Source organism: Piliocolobus tephrosceles, chromosome 8 (genome assembly GCF_002776525.5).
Source record: "Piliocolobus tephrosceles isolate RC106 chromosome 8, ASM277652v3, whole genome shotgun sequence".
Lineage (NCBI taxonomy): Eukaryota > Metazoa > Chordata > Mammalia > Primates > Cercopithecidae > Piliocolobus > Piliocolobus tephrosceles.
In genome coordinates, this window is record NC_045441.1 from 98,855,294 (window position 1) to 98,870,329 (window position 15,036).

Below are 15,036 nucleotides of genomic sequence, written 5' to 3' on the forward strand. Positions count from 1 at the left end.
TGAGATGGTATCTCATTGTGGTTTTGATTTGCATTTCTCTGATGGCGAGTGATGATGAGCATTTTTTCATGTGTCTGTTGGCTGTATGAATTCATGTCTTTATTGTACCTGAACCTAAAGGTACCCAAGGCCCCTGAATTTAGGTTTTCCTTTAAATTTGTGAACAAAGTGAATTTCAATACAGAAGAAATGCAAAGAGTAGAACAGAAAAGAGGAAGAAAGGGAAACAGGTAGATGGAGGGTAAGGTAAAATATAGAGAAAATAGTTTCTGACCTGTCACCTCATTTTAGATATGCTTCAGAGGCAAAAACAAAATGAGGAAATAACAAAGAAAAGTATCGTCTAATACCATATCACTGTATTTCAGGCCAAGTTTCTTTACCAAAAGTTTTAAAATTTAGACAATTTGGAGTTAAAGTGAATTTTGAGTCTGGGAAGAAAAACATTTAATACATGTGAGACTTGAAAGAAAGCTTCTTCTTGCCAACTCTGAGAATGCAATACTATGTTAATGTTTTAATAAATCACTGGAATAGAGGTTTCAATGATACCCAAGAAGACTGAATCCCTAACTGAAACAAAATAGAAAAAGAAGATAGACACTCTGTATTTTGTCCAACACGAGAGATTTTTATTTTCCTAAATAAGCAGTTTCATTTTGGTACACAGTGCAAAGTGAACACCTAGAGCAGGGTTACACTGTAAACCTCACGGGATGTCACAGGGGTGACAGGTTGGGTAGCAAAGTCCAAGAGTGAGGCTGACAGTCAAAGAAGAAAGTAATTGTTCCAAATAAAGCAGATTTTTCATTTTAGCAAAACTACAGCGTCTAATTTAGTATATGTACAGAGCAAAACTGAGTTCTTTTTCCTGCTTCTAAGAACATATTTTTCGTACCAATGTAAAGAAATTACAAGTGCAGATGTTCCCAAACATACAATGGTTCAACTTAACAATGGTGCAAAAGTGATTTGCATTCAGTGGAACATCAATAAATTACTTGAGATATTCAACACTTTACTATAAAATAGGTTTTGTGTTAGATGACTGCTCAACTGTAAGCTAGTAAGTGTTCTGAGCACCTGTAGGGTAAGCGAGGCTAAACTACGAGGTCCGGTAGGTTAGGAATAATAAATGCATTTTCCACTTAATATTTTCAACCTAAAAATGGGTTTATTGAGATGCAACCCCATGCTAACTTGAGAGGAACATCTGTATTATCCTTTAGGTACACCTATAGGCCCAGCTTTTTTTTTCTTTTAAAGACATTTTTCTGGCCAGGCGCGGTGGCTCATGCCTGTAAATCCCAGCACTTTGGGAGACTGAGGCGGGCAGATCACCTAAGGTCAGCAGTTCGAGACCAGCCTGGCTAACATGGTGAAACCCCTTTTCTACTAAAAATACAAAAAATTATGGGCGTGGTGGCACACGCCTGTAATCCTAGCCACCCGAGAAGCAGAGGTTGCAGTGAGCCGAGATCGTGCCATTGCACTCCAGCTTGGGCAACAAGAGTGAACTACGTCTCAAAAAAAAAAAGACATTTTTCCTTCCTGAGTACATCTGCATTAACACAAAACGATTCAATGCCCTATTTGTTCTGTTTAAGTTTCACTAATGCCAAAGAGTATTTATCTCAATATTTAATTATTGTTTATGTAGTTTTTATTCATGTACAGCTTTGGGCTGATTCTCAACTACAAAGATGCACATACAGGCTGGGAATGGTGGCTCACGCCTGTAATCTCAGCACTTTGGGAGGCTTGAGTCAAGGAGATTTTGAGGCCAGCCTGGGAAACAGTGAGACCCCCATCTCTACAAAACATAATACTTCTCACTCCCAAATAAATCTTTGGAAAACTATAATTGGGTACTGACTTACTCTACCACCACCAAACTCTTTCAAACAGAAAAAAAACCTGTGTTTCATAGCTGTAGATACCATCTGCGATTGGTATACATCAAAATGTCAGTGGTTTCTGAATGTAGACGGCCTACATTATGTTAGTGATATTCTACAGAGTATTTTAGATGTTATGATGAAATTATGGCTCTTAAGAACCTTATTTAGTAAACAAGAGGCAAAAATTTTAAGACAACACAGACATACTTTGAAAATACTGTGGGCTTGCTTCCAGACCACTGCAATAAAGCAAGTCGGGAATTTTTTGGTTTCCTCCTGCATATAAAAGTTATGTTTACACTACATTGTAGTGTATTAAGTGTGCAATAGCATTATGTCTTAAAAATACTTTATTGCTAAATAATGCTAATGGTCACTTGAGCCGGAGTCATCTTTTTGTTGGTGGAGGCCCTTGCACTGTTGATGGCTGCTGACTGATCAGGGTTGCTGAAGGTTGGGGTGGCTGTGGCAATGTCTTAAAATGACAACAATGAAGTCTGTCGCATCAATTGACTCTTCCGATCACAAAAGATTTATCTGTAGCATGTGATGCTGTTTGGTATAATAGCATTCACCCACACAAGAACTTCTTTCAAAATTGGAGTGCACCCTCTCAAATCTTGCTTTGGTTTTATCAACCAATTTTATTGATATTCGAAGTCCTTTGTTGTCATTTCAATGATGTTACACCATCTCTGCTAGAAGTAGATTTCATCTCAAGAAATCACTTTCTTTCTCCATCCATATGAAGCAAATCCTCATCTGTTCAAATTTAATCAATGAGACTGCAGCAATTCAGTCATACCTTCAGGCTCCACTTCTAATTCTAGTTATCTAGCTATTTCTACAACATTTGTAGTTACTTCCTCCACTGAAGTCTTGAAGTCAAATCAAGACTCAGTTATCCGTGAGGGTTAGAATCAATTTCTTCCAAATTCCTGTTAATGCTGACATTCTAACATCCTCCCATGAAGCATAATGTTCTTAAATGGCATCTAGAATGGTGAATCCTTTTCGGCTATACACTTAAGAATATATTTCTTCTTTTTTCTTTTTTTTCTGAGATGGAGTTTCGCTCTGTTGCCCAGGCTGGAGTGCAGTGGCATGATCTTGGTACACTGCAGCCTTCGCCTCCCAGGTTCAGGCAATTCTCTTGCCTCAGCCTCCTGAGTAGCTGGAATTACAGGCACGCATCGCCCCGCCCGGCTAATTTTTGTATTTTTAGTAGAGACGGGGTTTCACCGTGTTGGCCAGGAATGGTTTTGATCTCCTGACCTCGTGATCTGCCCGCCTCGGCCTCCCAAAGTGTTGGGATTACAGGCGTGAGCCACTACACCCGGCCAATTTGAAATTACTCTTTGATGGATAGGCTGTCGAATGGATGTTGTATTAGCAGGCATGAAAAACAACATTAACCTCTTTGTACATCTCCATCAGATCTTAGATGCCATCTGCAATAATATTTTGCAAGCAATCTTTTTTTTTTTTTTTTTTCCTGAGCAGTGGGTCCAAACAGTGGGCTTAAAATATTCAGTACACTATGATATAAACAGACATGCTGTCATCCAGGCTTTGTTGTTCCATTTATAAAGCACAGGCAGGGTAGATTCAGCAAATTCTAAGGGTCCTAGGATTTTCAGAATGATAAATGAGCACTGTCTTCCACTTAAAGTGACCAGCTGCATTATCCACTAATGAGAGTTAGCGTGTCCTTTCAAAGCAGGCGTTGACTCTTCCTCTCTAGTTATGAAAGTCCTAGATGGCACCTTCTTCCAATGGAAGGCTGTTTCCTCTACATTGACAATCTATTGTTTAGTGTAGTCACCTGCATCAATGATTTTAGCTAGATCTTCTGGGTAACTTGCAGCAGCTTCTACATCAGCACTTGCTGCTTCATTCTGCACTCATGTTACAGAGATGGCTTCTTTCCCTAAATCACAGGAACCAACCTCTGCTAGCTTCCAATTTTTCCTCTGCAGCTTCATCACCTCTCTTAGCCTTCAGAGAACTGAAACGAGGGCCTTGCTCTGCATTAGGCTTTGGCCTAAGGAAATGTTGTGGCTGGTTTGATCTTCTATTCAGACCACTCAAACTTTCTCCCTGTCAGCAATAAAGCTGTTTCACTTTCTTTTATTTATTTATTTATTTATTTATTTATTTTTTAAATTATACTTTAAGTTCTAGGGTACATGTGCATAACGTGCAGGTTTGTTACATATGTATACATGTGCCATGTTGGTGTGCTGCACCCATCAACTCGTCAAAAGAAGACATTCATACAGCCAACAGACACATGAAAAAATGCTCATCATCACTGGCCATCAGAGAAATGCAAATCAAAACCACAATGAGATACCATCTCACACCAGTTAGAATGGCAATCATTAAAAGCTGTTTCACTTTCTTATTCATATGTTTAGTGGAGTAGCACTTCTATTTTTCTTCAAGAACTTTTCCTTTGCATTCACAACTTGGCCTACCGTTTGCCTTAAGAGGCCTATTCTAGCTTTCAACATGCCTTCCTCACTAAACTTAATCATTTCTAGGTTTTGATTTAAAATGAGAGGGATGTAACTTTTCCATTCACTTGAACACTCAGAGGCCATTGTGGGGTTATTAGTTGACCTCATGTAAATACTGTTGTGTCTCAGGGCATAGGCAGACTTGAAGTGAGCAGAGAGAGACAGGGAATAGGTAACTGGTGAAGGAGTCACAACACACACCATATTTATCAATTAAGTTCACTGTCTTTTCTGGGTGTGCTCTGTGGTACCCTAGAACAATTACAGTAGTAACATCGAAGATCACTAATCACAGATCACCATAACAGATATAATGACAAAGTCTGAAATATTGTGAGAATTTACCAGTAAGTGTCACACAGACACGAAGTGAACACATGTTGGAAAAATAGCACCAACAGACTTGCTCAACACAGGGTTGCCACAACCTTCAATTCGTAAAAAATGCAACGTTTGCAAAGCACAATAAAATGAGGTATGCCTGCATAACACTTACACTATTTGGCTAAAACTAATAGTGATGACAGTCAATACTTAATTTCGAAGAGGTGACAGCTATTCTATAATTTCTGAAAAAGCACCCATTAGTATGAGTTTTACAGATTTGTGAAGCTCCGGTCTATGAAAACTCACACCTATGCCAGCAGAGTCAAGGTTTGGTTTTATATTCCAAGGAATATTTCTTGACTGACATTTTCTTGTTTCACAGTGATACTTCTTTAGATTCATCATTCAGGGTGGCCAATGACAACTGGAAGAGTAAGTATGGCTTGGCTGGCACTTCTGTATTTTAAACTATTATTTCTAAACTTTAAGCAATGCACAGAGATTTATACCAACATAAACACAAAGACTTAAAATTGTATTTACATTGTGCTCTTTATCCAACAAATATAAACAAGCTTAATTATAAGAATTGCCTTATTGAAACTTTTAATACAAAACACATACCTCTTGTAAGGTATTAATATCTACTCCATCCCCTTGAATAACTCTAAGATAAGGTGGCAGCAACTTGTAGCCCTTTGAGTTCTCAGTAACAGGAAACTTCTTACCTAAAATCTCTAAAACCTATATGGAAAAATATACATGCAACATAAATAACTAAAGCTGAAAAGTATAAGAGCTTTTCAAAGTTAAATGATTTTGCTTTGATAATTGAGAATATAAAAAGTAACTATTTAAAAAATTTTATAACACTATATATGCCTTCTAAAATTTGGTCCAAACCCTTTAAAGTACATTAAAAACAAGCATATTATTTCCTATGAAGTGAATTCACATCATAAAGTGGCTGAAAACAAGTTTTTCCCCTTAGACCTTTCAAATTATACGGATTCAAGAAAAAAAAAAAATCCTTAATATTAGATTAAGTACATTTTAAAGAAGTATATAAAGCATTATTTAACAAACTCATGATTATACTTTTGATTTGGATTTATTCTGCTTGTGCCCAATGACTTTGGTTTTTGTCTAATGTAACTCCAACATGAATCCACTTCAATCACAAAGTTCAGAGAAACTGTGATAGGCAGACACAGCATCTATAACCCATAGTCTCTGAGTTCTCCTTTGCTCTCAAAGCCAAATTGCACAATACGCAAACCATCTTACTAACTACTAAGTTTTGTACACCAATTTAAAATTTCTCAGAAAGCTTGGTCAGATAAACAAAAGAGTAAATACTGACATTCTCTTCCCACAACAATCATTTCCTTTTCCTAAATAAACTGATTAAAGATTCTAACAATGAGAAAATTCCAGATTGATGAAATCAGTTTCTTATAACTAGCTGTGTACATTTTTTATGAGGTAACAGTAAAAATATGAAACCTGTCAAGTTTGCTAAAACCAAATATTGCAGGCTAAGACAAGACTTTCAGATTGGCCTATCATTTAATAGAGTAAGAAAAGACCTCCTTAATTCTGTGTCTCCCTTTCTTAAGGGGTAAGTACTTTATCATTAAGTATCAAACAGTGTGATCAAGTAGCAAGGCTGCAGCCGAAAGACCTACGCTGGATATCTGGCTCCTTATCTTCCATGTTGTGTGACCTTGAGCAAGTTACTTTAACCTTTCTAAGCCTCTATTTTTTCTTCTATAACAGAGACAGTAATATTTACCATTGTGTTTTTTTGTAGAGATTAAATGGCACATCTTATGTAAAGCACCTAAAATATTTTTCTAGTAGTAGGCATCAAATAAGCCTGCTATTACTTTTTGAAGAAGATAAACTAAGTCCTTGAACATTAACAACAAAAAGCAACATTGCTACATTATGAATCAACAGTATTTCTAAAACTTGAAGAATATTTTTGAATTATTTTTATTCCACATCACCCTGTTCCTATTTCTTCTGTGCTAACAACTTCAATGGTCTAGCAGTGACTTATGCTGAAAAAGGAAGAAACTGCAAATAAGTTTGGTGCCCAAATCACAGGATTAAAATGGCAATGCTGTTAATTTTGAAGGTAAGCAGAAAAGAAAATATCTATTCAACTGTCTGACAGTAAAATAATCCATAACTCTTGGTATCCTTCTGTGCCATTACTGTGTGACCTCAGGCAAATTTATTACTCTGTCTGGGCTGCAAATCTAAAACAAAGGGGACGGTCCAGACACCTCTGAAATTGTGTGTAAATGAAAAGTAGTGTTGATCCAACTGGGCTACACAGGCATTCTAATAATCAAGTTACATATGAAAATTTACCTTTAACACAGTGTCAAGAGGGTTTCCAGAATCAGGTCTGATTATTAGTGGTGCCTCTGTACTTCTCGATACAATTAAATGTCTTAGATCCTCACCCCATGTTTTCTCACACGCATTATAAATGTCATAGCTATCGCTGACCACAGATACAGGCACTGACGAAAACTGTGTTACAATATGTTCAAAAGCATCTTTTTCATGGTCTTTCCCCCAGGCTGTTATGGTACTAGAAAACAAAATGAAAATACAGATTTACTTAGGCAGACACATGATCTATCCCTGAATCCCCTTTAATCACATCTCATGTGTGCGATACCAAAACCATCAACATCACAGAGAAGGTGAGTGACTTAGTTTAACGAATATACATCGTAAGGCAAATGAATATCTGGGTCAACCACACCTTACCCAGTTAGTTTTTAACACTATAAGTAGCCTTACTCCTCTTCAACAGTTAAGTTTCTAACCTCTTATTTTCAACCAATTATCTGTGTGTGTGTGTGTTTTTGTATTCCTGAATCTACTCATTTAAAATCAGTCTAACTAAAAAGCACTTGCTGAGTGCCCTTTATACTATATGTCAAGATGTCAGAATGACTACATACTCCCATGATTTTGTTAGGCAATGAGAGCACCTGGCTCCCTTCTGTGAATTTTTGAAACTATATACCAGTAATAGTACATACATTTTTTTTTCTTTCAAAATCTTAGAGGCAATTATTTATACTATACCATACATACATATAGTCAACTACCTGTTATATCTTCAAATGGCTAGTAATAGGGGGGTCATACATTTTGTTTGTAGGTTATCTACTATGAATTAATATGTGCCCAGGGAATCAGAATTCAAATACTTAGTTTAAGTGAAACATAATTAAGATGGAAAATAAAGTATGAGAGTTTCTATTGGATAAGAATGGTTATAGTGATTTTTGCAATGTACTTAATATCAGTTCTTTTTACAGGATAGATTCATATTTAGTATGTAATCATAGTTAATATGTAATCATAGATGGGTTTCGCTTATTTGAAATGCTTGGGACCGGAAGTATTCTGAATTTCAAATTTTTTCAGATTTTGGAATATGTGCATTATACTTATCAGTTAAGCATCCCCAGTTCTGAAATCTGAAATCTGAAATGCTCCAATAAGCATTTCCTTTGAGCAAAAAGTTTCAGATTTTGGAGCATCTTGGATTTGGGATGCTCAACCTGTGTAAATATTTGTTAATATATAATGTAAATAATTTTAAAAGATCTCAACTTAATAATTTTGAAAATTACCATTGCATTATGCCAAGCAATTGGTCATTCTCCTTAATTTTCTAGTCTGTCTCTAATATGTTCTCCTCAGGAAATAATAAAAATATAGCACATTCACTTATGATAAAGCCCAAGTAGGTATAAGTTTAACTTATAACTGTTTGAAGAGTCAGACTTTATGTCTGAAATTATCACTTTATACAACGTGTGTGTGTTTTTTTTTTAAAGGACTAGGGTTATAACCTTTTCCCATACTGTCAATGGTATACCTGGGGTAGTGCGCATGCACATTTCAAGATTGTAAAGACTACTACCTAGAATCCAAAATTGAGAGAGAACCTGTTTATATAAAACTCATTAGTGAACACTTTTCTTAACAGCTACAGAGGCTGCCAGTAGCTATGTAGATTCTCTACTTCATGCATCTGTAGGCTAAATGAAAATTAAGATATGACTGAAGAGAAACTCCTCTTCATATTCAGATCTGCAACCTTCCTCTTTAAAAAGGAGAGAATTAAGATCAATGAATACCAATACTGGAGAACTTTACAACGTATGAAGTAACTCCTACAGTTAAGGGGTCATTGCTTATAATGTTGTATCAATAAGTCATCTAACAATCTAGTTGTATCATGTCTAGCAATTTTCCTGATGCTTTCTTTCTCTTGACTTCAATGACATCTCCCATGTTTCACCTTTCCCCCCGCTATTTCTATGGTTCCCTTTTCAGTCTTCCCCAGATGCTGTGCTCTCCTTCTTCAATCTAACCTGTCAAATGGCAACATTTCTCATGATTCTGACTTAGGCACTTGTCTTCTGTAACATCTTGTGTGGAACACTCAAAAGCTTAAAAAAAAAAAAAGTCCCTGCATGAGGGTTTCCAGTATGTGTATCTTAGCCTCTGTTTTTCTTCTGGGCTTTGGATCTACTTTGTTAGATGGAAAGTTGAGTATCTTCATCTCAGTGTCCCACAGACACTTGCTCTGGCACCCTCTGTCTAGTCCAATCATAACCTCTAGTAGTCTACTACAGTATTTGATATATGAAGATCATAAATAATCATCAATGAATTCTACCAATGCCATAAATCCTAATTTCAAGCACCAAATTAAATTCGATAACTTTCCAAAGTTTCAGAAAAAAAGCTTCTGTAATTAAATATTTCTAGGTACAGATTCGTCTATTAAGATACATATGATAATGGTAAACCTCTAAATTTATAGAGTTCTCTATTTTAAAGTTATTTTAGATGTTAGCTCATTTATCATCAACGACCTTGTCATGCTGGAGATGTAAAACTTTAGCTCCTCCTCTTGTTTGGTTGGATGGAGGAAATGAAGAACAGAGAGATAAGTGACTTGAGAGAGATAAGTGACTTGCCCAAGGCCACCCACTATGTCAGCCGGAAGGTAACCCAGATTTCCCAACTTTCAGTCCAGTCCTTTTTGCTATACTATGCTGTTGTTTAAAAGACATTCTATTAAGAACATGTGAAGCATTTGTATATATTAAGGAGTCAAATTTTACAAATGCAATGAATATGAGACCATAAAAATAAAATGGATTTTTATCCCATGCCCACATACAGTATCCTTTTCATTTTGACAAGAAATTCTTGAAGAAGATAGCCCTAAAGAAGATATTATCTTTGTTCTCCTTATCATGATGTTACTACTTTGAAATAACCATCAGTGAAGAGTCTCATATGTGCGTACTACATTAGATTTTTAAAAGATGTACATACATCTAAGGTCAAACTAAAAATAACTCTTAGAACTTTTTGACACTCTTATTTTCCCAGTTTCCTAGTCTTGAAAGTTTCCTAGTCTTGTAAAAGGTTCAACAAGGCCTTACTAATACAATGCTCATAAACGTCAGCTGAATCTATTTTCTACGGAGTCCCAACTCAAATCACCAACTAAATCACTAACTTTGAGCAATTTTATCTCCCAAGCCATTGCTCATGTTTACCTATTTCTTTCCATTTATTTAGTACCTTAGTCTGGGCTTCATCACCTTAAGACTGTTGGAATAGCTTCCTATAAAGACTACCTTCTGGTTTTTCCTTTTTTCAATCCATAGGATAGATTCCTGCTATAAAAAAGTCCCAAAGATATTTATCCCATAACATCACGTCTTTGCTCAAATATCAGTGTCTGCTTCCATTTGAAAATGCCTAATTTAGAATAACCTAGCACGACGTGCACATAGTTAACAGTCCATGCCAAAATATGAGGGCCCTTTCTAACCTGAACCTGTCTTCTCGGTCTCCCCTATGCTCCCTACAAAATCTGTGTTTCAGCCTTTATTCTCTAAACACATTCACTCTCTTCTTATTCTTGCCCTTTCACCACAATGCTTGACACAAGATAAGCATGCAATAAATATTTACTCAGAGAATGAGTAAGTGCCCAATGTTGGCTATTAAATTTTACCAATCCTTCAAGAAGTGAAGATTTTGCATATTTCTATAAAAGCTTTCTTGATCCTGCTAGTGAAATATAATCCTTCCTTTCCTATAGGAATATGATTCTTCCTCTCCTTCCCTTGCAACACTACAGCATTTTAATTGTACCTTCTTCCAAGGAGTTAACCAACTGAGCAGACTATTACTAGTGTATTATTTTCATCCTGAGGATAGGGTCAGTTTTTTAAAAATATCCTTCTATCCCTTGTTGCATCCAGTAGACTGCCTTGCATGAACACCAGCCAACTAATATGCCTCAAATAGTAGTACCAATAAAGCTTAGCCTGATTCTAAACTCACTGCTGGTTTTAGCACTCGGCAATTTTAAGTATTAGCAGAACTTAAATACTCCCTAATGATTATAGTAAATAATTTTGTTATAAAAACCAGTGATAAGGTTTGACACACATTTTAAAAACCTGATTTACTTTTAATAAAGTTAGCTCTAGGACCAGAGCAGCTGCAGTTTAGATTATAATTTCTTTCTTGGATAACTGGAGATGGTTTAGTGAGAGCAGACAAGGAAGTGTAAAAAGAATCTGAACACCCTTTCTTTCCTCAATAGGTCCTGCTTTCTTATTTACAACTGAAGATACTGTACAGATGACAATTTCTAGGGCAAATATAGATAAGATCACGTAGGAGGACACGGAAAAAGCAGAAAGTGGCTGGTACTTACAGTGAGTGCTTCTAAATTTAATGAATAAAATCTATCTACATATGACAATACAGTCATTGAAAAAAAATTCCTTAAAACTTCTATGGCAACGTAAGTGTTGGAAAAAAGCTCTTATACTGCTTCTTCTAGGATGGATAAAATTTCTCTACCTCTCTAAGACTGTTTACACTTCTGTATAAATACTGAGTTTGGGTTGCTCAAGTTCATGAAGATTTATTGTAGGTACCTGGCTCTGCAGTTAAGTAAAATGTCACTGAGTTACACATACAAGAGTGAAAACATTAGTAGTTTTAGAAAACAAACAGAATTTTTTACCTGTGTTCTGCTGCTGGAACAGAATAGCCTGGAACAGGATCTTTCGTTCCATAATATTTTTTAATTAGAGCAATTCCTGCTACTGTATCTGTTCCTTTGAAGTTAACCAAATGAGCAGATGCTCCTATGCCAGCAGTCTGGAAAATCAATCATAAACCAAAATCCAAAAAAGAAAAAGAAAAACCCACATTAATAATAAGACCAGGATGCAGTCAACCACATTTAAGGTATACAGCATAGCTCCCATGAGAATCGTCTTATATTCTTAGGAAAGTATTTATCAGAGATAACAGTTCCTAATGACAAAGATTCAGTTTTTCCTAAATATTTAAAAAATCAACTATTATCTCCTCAAAGAGACCTAGTTAACAGTGTCCCACCCCCACTTTTCATCACTCTCTCTTCCCTTACCCTGCCTTGAGCTTCTTTATGGCATTATTTCCCATCTGATATATTTATTATGTCTGTTTCTGTCTATCCATCTGTCTATCCATCTAATACATAAAGGACAGGGACATCTGTTGAAGGACATATCCCATGTACCCTGAACATAGTAGTAGGTACTAAATACGTATCTGTTGGTTGCACATCTTTGGAATTTCAAAATGTGGCCTATTTAGAACCAAGATCAATCTCAGTAACATCCCCAAAAGTTTATAGTGGGACTCTAACCAACAATCCACACTACATTAAATGAGGTTGGTTTCAGTTACTTACCTCTTGGGAAGAGACTCCTCTGTAGCCAAAATCATGTAACTTGTATTCCAGACCATCTAAGTTACCAGAAGTTTCTAACAAATATTTGGCCAATATTTTCTTCTGCTCTCTAGAATTTGTGGCCACTGTGATTGGATACCAGGACTGAACAAGAATAGTCTGTAATAACAAAATTAACCACAAATATTAAGACATAAAATACTGCATTCTTTCTGAGGAAAATCCTAGCTTTTTTTTTTTTTTTGGAGGTATGTCCTGAACTCCCATACTATTAACTAGACACACAACTGCATAGTAGGATGCCTGCCGTGTGCATTCCAGATATAGTACATAGCTCAGCTCTCAAATCAGCAACAAAGAAGATAAGCACACCAGGCCCACATAGCAGAGAACTTCACATTACCAAGTTTCTATACAAAGCTCCAAAGAAGCAAATAATATTTTGAAAGACTATGTGATAAAAGGAAAAATTTTTTAAAAGTTTCACTCTGTCATGGATCAACAGTTACTGAAACTTGGATGTTGAGGCAATGTCAAATTGCCCCAACTTTCTAAATGCTTACTCTTCATTTCTGTACTTAATGCGGACTTGGATCAAACAGGGCATGGACCAGCATTGGTCCATGGACTGCATTTTGATTAGTATTGGTCTAAAGAAGTTGTTCATTTACTCCTCGAGGTAGTCTCAGATCTAATTTTCCCTTGGATTCAATATGACAACTAATCATATACTTGAGGCACTTTAGCCTACTACTAGAAAATTCTATTTACTGAGTTATGCTTTATGTGCTTAGCTTTTATCAAATATATAAGTATTTGATAAAATACTTATGTAAGTTACAGGAAACACTTCTGCATATGTTGTATAATCAAGGTCACTGTCTACTTTGTAATTCAGTGACTATTAAGTTCCCAAATGAGAAAAATGAAAGAATTGCTGGGTTCCTACTTTCTGATAAGAACAGTTCCTTGACTTCCCCTTTTTTCTTGGTTGTCAGGAAGCTCCACAGAAAAGTCTGTCTAATCGCAGCAACCATAATAATTATCATGGGTTAGAAATTCACTTCTTCATTCTAAGATCATAATTTTCCATTTTCATTTTATAAACCAGATAGTATGTCATTAGAAGCAGCTTCAAATCTGTTTGAAAAAGAGCTGCTAAGATGTCTGTGCTGAACCAAAAAGATATTTATTAACTAACTTTTACAAAGCAAGTTTTTACTGAATACCAGCTAAGTGATACATAAATAAAACAAAAAGATTAACCTTGAACTTGCCAATCTAGTCACCTTTTTAAAAAATCCTGTAGCATTAGACTCCTGTGACTGATTAAATATGGCCTTTGCAGCTCTTCTCATCAAGAGATGGAATCTACTTTCTTATCTCTTGATTCTGTGCTGCCCTTATGATTGGCTTTTGACGAACAGAATGTGGAGAAAGTCATGTGTGACTCCCAAGTCGCAGTTTCAAGATGTTTTGCAGCTTCTACTCTCATTCTCTTAGAACCCCAAGACTACCATGCTCTGAAGAAGCCTCTTATGGAGTGAGACCTGGTAGTCCCAGCTATCTGAGCTGAGGCCCCAGACACGGGAATGAGGCCATTAGACTGTCCAGCCCTGGCTGAACCCTTAGCTAAATGCACATGTGTAAGTCTAAGCAAGACCAACAGACGACCATCCAGTCAACCACAGAATCGGGAGAAATAACAGTTATTTTAAGCCATTAAGTTTTGGGGTAGTTTGTTACGCAATAGAAAATTGGTATAATTCTTAAACTCTATAACCAATCACCTCCAACATCTGACCATTCTGCTTCTGAAATTACTCTTTCAATTCCACTGCCAAGGCCCATGATTATCCTACCTTTAATCTTTAGCCTCTCTAATTATTCCTCATATTGCCACTGGTTATCATTCTAAAACAAGTTTTTTGTTTTTTTTTTCAGGTTGCATCTTTCCTTAAAAGTCTTTAACAGTCATCTACTGTCCAAGGGGCGGGGGTGGAGCTGATTCATACAGAATTTGAGAACCTTCCAGAATCTTGCCTTGTTTACCATCTAAAGGTTTATCTTCTACATTTTTCACTTTTATGCTGCAGTCCCCATAGGACTATTTGTCATTCTAAGAACACTGTGCCTTCTCCTTATTAAAAGCTTATTTTCCATTTCAAGATTCCTTTAGACAGAATTACCTATTTTCCGCTGCCAACTTGCACTAATTCTTAATGATATTAGTGGTTAGTTCAGAATGAATCGTCACCTCTCCCTCAAAGGCCCTTTAAGTGAGACATCTTACTCTAACTTCTGTGCCCAGCATTTTTTTGGGCACACAGCTGGTACTTAATCAATATTCACTAGTTGAATTTAAGTCAATCAGCTCTTACATTTAATTCAACTCAAATACTGATATTATCTAGGAGTATGAGAAAGATATAAAACATAATGTGAAAAACTCTAGTTGAGT

General features: G+C 36.2%; 1 protein-coding gene across 1 annotated transcript in view; it reads right to left on the bottom strand.

The window, feature by feature from the left end:
- The window catches only part of NAMPT (nicotinamide phosphoribosyltransferase), a 38,492-nt gene that overhangs the window by 8,181 nt on the left and 15,275 nt on the right, over positions 1-15,036 (bottom strand). The window contains exons 5-8 of the mRNA XM_023183070.1: positions 12,576-12,734; positions 11,859-11,995; positions 7,133-7,358; positions 5,375-5,494 (exon numbers count right to left, since the gene is read on the bottom strand). Of these exons, the coding sequence (XP_023038838.1) occupies positions 5,375-5,494; positions 7,133-7,358; positions 11,859-11,995; positions 12,576-12,734 (642 nt within the window). The remainder of the gene's footprint in view (positions 1-5,374; positions 5,495-7,132; positions 7,359-11,858; positions 11,996-12,575; positions 12,735-15,036) is intronic.